Source organism: Perca flavescens, chromosome 20 (assembly GCF_004354835.1).
Source record: "Perca flavescens isolate YP-PL-M2 chromosome 20, PFLA_1.0, whole genome shotgun sequence".
Classification (NCBI taxonomy): Eukaryota; Metazoa; Chordata; class Actinopteri; order Perciformes; family Percidae; genus Perca; species Perca flavescens.
Genome location: NC_041350.1, coordinates 4,239,259 through 4,249,159, shown reverse-complemented (window position 1 = coordinate 4,249,159; position 9,901 = coordinate 4,239,259). Strand labels below are relative to the sequence as shown.

Genomic DNA, 9,901 nt, shown 5'->3' with positions numbered 1-9,901 from the left:
CCTGTCACCTCATATACCGTTGGAAAGCTCTATCTCTCCTGTACAATGCTGTCGGATCCAAATATGGTTATTTCCTATTTATCAGCAACCAATCGTGAAAGTAAAAGGGGGGATTTAGCGCTAAATGCGCAATCTCATTGGCTGATGACAATTCCTGACAACGTGATTCGCTTAGAATGGTCACGTGACGCGCTCTGACATTTCCGCGGTTGTTCAGAATGTCAAAATAAATGCGTCGAAAACGGTCGAAAATCACCTCAGAGAAGAAGAAAACAGTTGTTATCAGTAAGAAGACCCAGGGGATTACACACTAAGACAGCAGATGATGAAATGCTTTCACATAGGACGTCGATGTGTCAACTATCGTTCAGACAACAGGAGTTTTCAGACAGGTAATCAGACTGACTCTCTCTCTCTCTCCCTCTCTCCAAGCAGTTTACAGATATTCATGGCCTACATGTCCTATATTAAATATGTAGATGTCACATATATACTATTCTACTATAATTACTATAAAATACTAAACAAATCTGTAATTTTGGGATCCTAAGTGGTTGTGAGTCCCTCAGGCTGTGGCAGGAAGATCCATGTTTAGCTGTCATTGCTGCTGTCCCCTCTCCTAGGAGAACTACCAGCTTCTTTTCTGGTGTTAACTTTGGGAAATTTTATTTTTTTGGGCTATTTTTCCAAGGTGTAAATCTCTTAGTGAAGATAGTTTTTCCCAGTGGAGGAGGAAGGTCATCTCTGTCTCACCCAGTTGGTGGTCACTGAGTCTGTATTTAGTCAGGATCCGTCTCTTCTTCGTATCTCTGACAGTGTGAAAATAATAAGTTTAATAACAATTTAGTCTACTTTGATTGCTTTCTCCAGTGTTCTAAATATTGGTCTTTTGAATGATTCATAAGAAGCTCATCCCTGTATCACCGGATGTCCAGTGACAGTGCAGCATGGAGGCACTCAGAATGACAAAGCACGCCTGAACTTGGTTATATGGGCCCAGTGTCCAAAAACTGCAGCCAGTATGGCTATTTCTACATTCAATGAGGGTGCCTCTGCCATGCTGGCTGTGATGGAGAAATTGTGGCTTCAGAGCACAGACTGTTAATGCAATGAAGGATGACGACATGGTTAGGATCTCAAAAGCCAATAGTGTCCATACCGCCAATGCAAAGTGGAGCTTAAAAGTGTAAGCACAGCCAAAAAAGTGAAAAGACACCAGCAGGAGATGGAGGAGGGCCCTACATATGGTACTGGCATGGATATGGAGACTGTAAACTAACTTGGGGGAACTAGGCTGTGTAATGGTTGTTTTCTGCCAGTTTGAAGTTTGTGATGTAATGGTCTTCAGTTGAAGGCCATGTTGATGTGTTGTTTTGGATGTTATGATCAGTGATGGATGAAGCAATAATGAGTTGTGGATGTTAAACAGTGTGATACATGGATCTTACTTGGACCTGAAGGGATATGTGTCTGTAATTCATGGCTTTCAATAGAAATTAGTGGAATTTTGCTATAAAAATCTTTAAAGCCCGTTTTCTCAAAATGACTTTTCTCTCATACTCCAAGAACGAAATCTCCACTTCAGTAGCACCTTTATACACCAAACTTTCCAGTCTTGTACCTAGTTATATTATGAAGACAATTACAGAGGGATTTGTAAATATATTATTCCTAGCCTGATTTATATAACATTTAATTCCAAAAAACATGGCGAAAATCGTTTTTTTAAGGCTATTGACAGTATCTTCTGATTTACAGGATAACAAAAGTAGATATCCATAAATCCCTCTGTAATTATTTCCCCATCTAATATATGAACACAATGAAAAAAATATTTTGAAAGTGGCTTTATCCAATACTCAGATTTCTTAAATATTTTTTAAAATATATGCAAATTAGCGCATTTTTCATTAGATAATGCCTAATTTGCATATTTAAACATTAAATTATAGAAAACTTGTAATACATTTTTTTCTCATCGTAATGTAAGTAATCATCTGGCAGAGTTTCATGGTGATATCTGCTAGTTAAAAAAAATTCCCTATTCACCTGTAGTGTCTCGCCTTAAATAAATGGCCATCTTGGCTTGACCCAAACAGGACGTTCAGAAGCTTGCCTTTCTTCTTCTTCTTCTTTCTACAGGAAAAACCCAATATAAACATATGCTTATTAAACTGTTCTTTACGCAACAAGAGCATAAACCTCAGATTTTGAAATAAGGGATTTGTGAACAGTCAACCAAAACAGTGAACTAAATTATGTGTAGTTCAAAATAATAATGGGGTAATTATTATTATTTTAAATTGGTCACAAAAGGTCTGGAAAAATACACGTAGCCTATTTTTACATACCTCCCTGAAGTGAGAGAGAGGGGGGGAGGCTGCAGGAAAGAGAGAGGAAGGGGGTGTAGCGAGAGAGAGAGAGAGAGAGAGAGAGAGAGAGAGAGAGAGAGAGAGAGAGAGAGAGAGAGAGAGAGAGAGAGAGTCTCGGGGCTCCAAGAGGGACCAGGCAGTCCTGAAACAGTTTACCCAGACTATGGACGTCATATTTGGGGCTGCCATCGGCGGAGCAGCGGGGGTCAGACTGGGAGCCTCTATATCTCCTCTCTTCTCTGCTTCATGTCCTCTTCTCTTTCTCTGAGGGCAGCGGAGGAACTTCACCGGCAGCTCCGGAGTAGCGCGGCCGGCCGGGAGTCTGTCTGTCGGGGTGTGTTTGAGGGAGGCGGGGGTGAAGATGCGGAGCAGACCGCTGGTGACCTGAACTTCCTTCCTTTCCATCCTGGCTGCTTCGGGCGTCAGGACCTTGTCCATTCAGCATAATGCCACACTTCTCCACCACCAAAAAAACAAGTAAGACCAGTCCAGAGCCGCGGCGGGAGCTGGGAGCGGACGCAGCGGGCAAAATGCGGACTGTGAGCCCGGTCTGAGCGCAGCAGTCTGCGGAGAGACGAGCCTGACGGGGTTGGATGTGCAGCGGCAAGACTTTCTGCTTTACTGAAGGTGAGAAGACGGGAAACGAATGCAGTAGGCAATGGCCTTCTAATTGTGTATTTTAAATTTCCATGTTAGGCTATTCAGGGAATTTTATTTTTCACCTGAATTTAGGCTACTTCTGTCAAATTGTCAGAATAAGCAGTTAGTACAGACAGAAATAAATGGAAGAACCTGTACTACTTTAGGATTTAGCCTACTCCATTGTAATGCTTTTAAAGGCTACATTTCTTTTCTTTCTTTTATACAATTACCCACTTCATTTTCATAAATGCTAAAAAACACACACACACGCTCGCACACACACAGACATATGCAGATCCTCATATACCTGGCATGTACTGCTCTCTCTATCTCTCAGGGCAAAAAAATAAACTACCCACCAGTTAATTCTCAAACTGGGGCAATATTGCTGAATGAAAGCTGTCTTTTTTTTAATATAGTCTACTCTTTGCAGGATCCCATTAATATATATCCCAGGATTGATGCCAAAGACCCTGATGATAAAAGACTCGGTGAGGTCGGGTCACCATAATTGGACTCAACTAGATGCCTTGTTTGCCCCCCAAGGAACATTACATAACTGTTGAACTGCCTTGGCCACAAATCGATGCAATCTGTCAATTGGCTGCTGCTGCCTGCTGCCATTTTATTAATAATCACCACCACCCAGCTAACAACAACTTCTCATACATTTCCTTTGCTTGGACGGGGACTGTATTGGATTGTAAACTCTTAAGGCAACAGTAGAACAGAGTGTTATTGATATGTTTTCTTCTCCTTTTTCTCCTCCAAAAATAATGAGGCTTTTGTTTGTGGGACAACTAATACTGATGCTGTAAGAAATCTCCCCACTTTATTTAAATCCTACAACCTTGAGCGCGCAGTGGCACCTTCCGTCATTGTGAGAGGCCCACATCGATCTTAGTTTTTGTCCCTGTGCAAGAAATTTGTCTAATCTTATCTCTGCTGACAGGCTGCGTTCATCACCACCCAGCACTCCTCCTCTCCTCCGGCACAGCTAAACGCAATGAATCAAGGCAGGAGAGGAATGCAACGTGTAATAATAATCAAACAGCAGATATTTGACTTTTTAGCAACACTTGTGGTGATACCGTATCTGCAACATCATCTGACTCCCCCTCTTTAACCTCTTGATAATTCACCCTATGAGGAGTCTTCCCATGTGCAGTGGGACAGGGCACCATCCTGGCTAACTCATGGTGCTCATAGGGGTGTAACGACACATCGATCTGGATCGATATATCGATTCAATCCTCAACGATCCAATATTAATAATGATAACCACAAACTTTATTTCTATAGCACTTAACAAGGTTACAAAGTGCTACAGAAGATAAAAACCAAGAACAACACAACCAACTACAATAAAGTAAAATACCAAAAATAGAGATGTCACAAAACACCTAAGAAAATAAAATGCATATATGTACATGTACACATATTATTGATACCAAGTAAAAATATGGATACATATCGTCTTCTTTAAGATGCGCCTTTATTTTGAAATTCCCACTTTATATTTATTCTTTTTATTAAAAAAATAGTTTGTTTTTAATTTAAATTTCTGGAAGAGCTCGGCAACGAAATTGTCAAATCATATTTTAGTTGCTTTTTGTAAATATACTGTATATAAATGTAACTGATTGTGTTAAATGGGCGTATCTATCGTCTCGTATCGGTCGCAGGGCCCTGAACTGAATTGAATCGAAAATCATATCGTGGCAGACTTTGTGATATCAGTAAATATTTTATCCTGGCTGGGCCCTGGATATAATATCGATATATGAGACTAGATATTGTGTTAACTTTTTGGATATCGTAATATCGTGATATGATACAAGTGTCTTCCTGGTTTTAAAGCCTGCGTTACAGACTGTTTTAGCTGTTTTATTATTTGCTAGGGGTGTGAATCTTCACTGGATTCAATATCACAATGCGTCACCTCCTCAATATTATATATTGCTACACATGGTTTTTCATCGACAAATTCAAGCAGTTAGATATACATGAACTCCCCTTTTTATTGTATCTGCTCTTAAAAAAAGACACTTCCGGAATGTAGTGGAGTCTGAACACAGCAGACAAAAGATACATAGGGTCAGTTTCAGCAAATATGATAGTTAGTTTTATTTTAAGTCTTACCTACTGCACCTTTAACATTATATCAACATTACTGATGATTATTTGTCAAAAATCTCATTGTGTAAATATTTTGTGAAAGCATCACTAGTCAACCCTACAATATCGCCGCAATATCGTCATTGATGTATTTGGTCAAAAATATCGTCATATTTGATTTTCTCGCCCAGCTCTATTTTATCGTTGTCCTAAGAATCGGTATAATATATTGTGATAAAATGTTTGATTTACACCCCTAGTTGCTCATCAGCGAGCCAGTTGTCTCCCTCACTAGCTCACCTCACACCCCCTTGCTCGCATTGTGCTTTTGTCTGCCATGTTTTGATCCTTTGAATTTCGTCGTTTTTTAAGTGCTCTTTTTATCAGTTTGTACACGTTCATGGTTATCAACTGGGGAAGGACAAGAAAAAGGTTTCAAGCCGCTTAGTGTATGTTTTCATTTTAGATTAAGGCTCAAGTTAATAATCTTTTTTATTTCCCACACCTTTGCCCTCAGTATCTTTTCAAATCATTTTTTCCACTAGCCGTTTGTCTGAGTCATTTGTATGCACACTGCTCTGCTCTCCCAATTTACAATGATTTGCATTTGTGGGAAAGAAAAGGAAAAGAAATGCTTTGGTCTTTGGTAGAAAACATGCATTTTGAGGAGATGAAAACTGACTGATTTTCACATTATTGTTATTTTGCAACAGGTTTCTGGATCCAAATGTCAAGTCAGAGAGAACCTTTATTGTTGTGGAACCACCAGTGTGTGACGTGAAAGGAAAGGAAGCGAGGAAGCGGACGTCCAATGCTAATCCTCCGGTGTGTTGTACATGGCTCTGTCAGCCTCGAGTGCCGTGAAGAGAGCTCTATCCGGTGGTAAAAAAGAAGAGAGGGTGAAAATGTGATGAACTTTACTAATGTTTCCCAGCTCAATTATGGACAGTGGCTGGTGAAGGAATCATATTGCTAAATGAGACCGTTGCTATTGTGTCGGGTAGCTTAGGACAACTAATTACCAAGGGATTACTCAAGGCCTTCTTCAGCACCAGGCTGGACATGCTGGTGTTATTAAGCAACATCCGAAATCCAATGACTGTTCTGTTGGATTTTTTTGAATCCTAATTTCTTCTAATTTCTTTTTTTTTCTGATCCGTTTGAAATGGAGATACAGTGGCGTTTGTGGAATAAGGACTGGGCCTCCTTTATACGGCCGTGGATACCTATACTGTTAGGCCTTCACCTCCAGTTCTCCCGGGCCTCCAACTGTCCCGAGGAGTGCCGCTGTGATCGCACCTTTGTTTACTGCAACGAGCGGAGCCTGACCTCAGTGCCTCTGGGAATCGGTGAGGGATATAAGACCCTTTACCTCCACAACAATCAAATCAATAATGCTGGTTTTCCCTTGGAGCTCCATCACGTGGCTTCAGTGGAAACTGTGTTTCTCTATGGCAACCAGCTGGATGAGTTCCCCATCAACCTGCCCAAAAATGTAAGGGTTCTCCATCTGCAGGAGAACAACATTCAGACCATCTCCAGAGCGGCTCTGGCTCAGCTTCTTTGGCTGGAGGAGCTACATTTGGATGATAACTCCATTTCTACTGTAGGTGTGGAGGAAGGGGCCTTCCGTGAGGCCATAAGCCTGAAGATGCTCTTTCTCACCAAAAACCACATGAGCAGTGTGCCTATTGGTCTTCCAGATGATCTAAAAGAGTTGCGATTGGACGAGAACCGGATTGCGGTTATCGCAGAGGAAGCATTTAGCAATGTCACCCGCCTGCAGCGCCTCCTGTTGGACGGGAACCTGTTGACGGATGAAGGGATTGCACCAGGGACCTTTCAGAACCTGGTCACCCTTAGGGAGCTGTCCCTGGCCCGCAACTCGCTCACATACCCTCCCCCGTTCCTCCCAGGGGAGGTGCTCGTCAAATTAAACTTTCAGGAAAATCAGATAAACGGGATCCCTGCCAGGGCATTCGTAGGGTTGCACAAGCTGGAGCGGCTGGATATTTCTAACAACCAGCTGCAGTCGTTGACCGAGGGCGTCTTCGATGGCCTTGTCAGTCTCAGACAGCTCACTGTTCGGAACAACCCTTGGCTGTGCGACTGCAGCATCCAATGGGTGGTGTCGTGGCTTAAATCTCTGCCGGCCTCGCTCAACGTGCGTGGCTTCATGTGCCATAAACCTGAAAAGTTCCGGGGCATGGTGATCAGAGAGCTGAGTGCCGAGCTGGTCCAGTGCCCGCAGAGCACAGCGATGCCAACGCTGTCCACTTCACCGGCTGACACTGCTTTGATCCCATCCCTGCCATCCTCCTCAGACTCCCCCCTGGTCACTCAGTTTGTTTCCTCCTCTTCCTCCAGGCAACCCTTTCCCACACTTCCAACCCTCTACCCTGTCTACTCAACCAGAGAGGGGGGGTTGAGGACTAAGCAACCTCTGGACCCCAGGAGGGAAACTTTGCAGGTCACGTTTGCCATACTGAATGGCTCGGCTATCCACGTCAGCTGGGTGGCCGCTTTTCCAGTCACTGCCTACAAGGTGACCTGGGCCAGGATGGGCCCCAGTCTGACAGGGGACACCGTCAGGGAGAGGATGGTGGGTGGGAAACACCGGGGGATCCGACTGGCTAACCTTGAGCCAAAGTCCACCTATCGGATCTGTGTCATTCCCTTGGATGCGTTCAATAATTACCGGCCCAAAGATGATACCGTGTGCACCGAGGCCATGACCACAGCGGCCTCTTTCAGCCCCGACAACAACAAAAGACCGTCGGGGCCAGAGCAGGCAACGCAACAGGAACCCAGCTCGCCTTTCTTGCTCGCTGGGCTGATTGGCGGGGCGGTGATTGTGGTGCTGGTGGCACTCCTCAGCATCTTCTGCTGGCACATGCACAAGAAGAGCCGCTCCAAGTCCTCCACCAAGTGGAAATACAACCGGGGTCGGAGAAAAGATGACTATTGCGAGGCAGGCACCAAGAAAGATAATTCCATCCTGGAAATGACTGAGACTAGCTTCCAGGTAGTCTCACTTAACAACGAACAGCTCCTCAAGGGAGATTTCCACATTCAGCCTATTTACACCCCTAATGGGGGCATTGGCTTCCGAGACTGCCCCCTGGAGAATAACAGCACAGTTTACTGCAAGAACAATGTTCAGGATGGAGACTTTTGTGGCAAATGATGATTTTGGAGAGCATCAGGAGCATTTTTACTGACAACTACACACACTTTACTAGACACTGTACAGTGTTAATAGTATTTGAAAACCCTGTGTCTTTAAGAAATGTAATTTATACAACTAACTGGACAGTACGTTTTATAAAACAACATTGGATTTATAAGTTGTTGGTTTGGGGAGTTGTGCTGTTTGAGTTCTGTGCACACAGACATGTACAATCAGGATTCATTTATTCCCAAGTATTATGGCTGGGTTTCAGTTTGATTTTCAGTAATAGTGAATGATTTTGAAGTCATTGTATTCTGTAACCACGGCAGACACAGAATCCACGAAACCAGCTGGTCGATATTCTGTATGAGAGAAGGAGAAAAGAGGCAGGCACAAATCAGCCACACTCACCACTAGAAGGCATAGTTTTCTGGAAACCATACAGACCACAACACTCTTCCTGTGACTGTTTTCAATCTAGTCACCACAGTTATATGGCACATTTATTTAATTGCCGCTACAGTCAATAGAGATGCAAATTATTAGATTCCTGCCCTAGGAAGAGGACACATTTTTATGCAAATGAGATCTGTCTCGCTTCACAAGGAAAGGTAAAGGTCGCACTCATTAAACATTCACAGAAAGGGGCAGGGCGCTGTGCTTTCGCCTGCTTTCCAAAATTAATACATTAACACAGTTAAGGGGTCATGTTGTTTGATGGTGGGTGTCACAGAGTGAGCACCAAAGAAGCACATCTGCCATCTACTGTAAGTTTAACCCATTAAGAACCAACTCTTTTCCCTTTGTTCAGCAAAAGTAATGTTATGGTAAAATAGTATATATATATATATATATATATATATATATATATATATATATATATATATATATATATATATATATATATATATATATGTGTGCCTTGAAGTTATCAGCTTACAATGTCTTTTAAATCCATGTTTTTTGCACAAAAGGTGTACTGTATATATACATTCAATTGAATTGTTGTTGAGGAAATCTCTTGTACCTGATTATTTATTTACCTGGTTACACATTTAATTAAAAACATATCTCCAAAAGTGAAGTTATCCCTTATGATCTGTCCCAGAATGATCACTGACTCAAACTGGTAATAGTGTGGGAGAGCTCAGTGATTGTAGCACAGGTCTGTGAGGAGAAGGACGGGTCCTTTTGAGGATGATGAGTGCAAGCTCAAAAATCACAAAGAGATTGCACTTAAAGTCTACTTAACGCAAAACCATATTAAAGCAGCCTAAGTGCTGAACTGGGTGCAGCTGTGGGCATGCGCATGAGTCTGAGTTTGGGGCATATTAGGTTATTTTGTACCTAGATGAGGAATACAAGGAGTCAGTGACCTGTAAAGTGTTGAAAGTCACATCTGTCGTTGCTTAGAACCATTATGTCTGTACTCTAAAGCTGTTGAATAAGCCTTTTCCACTACAGGAACTTAATGACCTATAGTTTAGATCAATGGAAGTACATTTCCAGGATAATTGCCTGACTTGCGCGAGATGTGCCTCACCTTCCGCACTCTGTGTTTTGCCTTTCTCAAATTCTGTTCGCTTCGGGAAATAAC

General features: G+C 42.5%; 1 protein-coding gene across 2 annotated transcripts; it reads left to right on the top strand.

Annotated features, from left to right (window-relative positions):
* The first annotated feature begins 235 nt into the window (after positions 1–235).
* si:dkey-87k14.1 (leucine-rich repeat transmembrane protein FLRT2) lies at positions 236–9,125 on the top strand. Of its 2 annotated transcripts, XM_028565897.1 has the most exons (3): positions 236–392; positions 2,647–2,999; positions 5,846–9,125. In XM_028565897.1, the coding sequence occupies exon 3, from the start codon at positions 6,298–6,300 to the stop codon at positions 8,317–8,319; it is 2,022 nt and encodes a 673-aa protein (XP_028421698.1). In that variant the 5' UTR covers positions 236–392; positions 2,647–2,999; positions 5,846–6,297; the 3' UTR covers positions 8,320–9,125. The 2 variants fall into 2 exon arrangements, with proteins under 2 accessions (XP_028421698.1, XP_028421697.1); XM_028565896.1 differs by lacking the exon at positions 236–392 and having other exon boundaries at positions 2,492–2,999.
* The last annotated feature ends 776 nt before the right edge of the window (positions 9,126–9,901 follow it).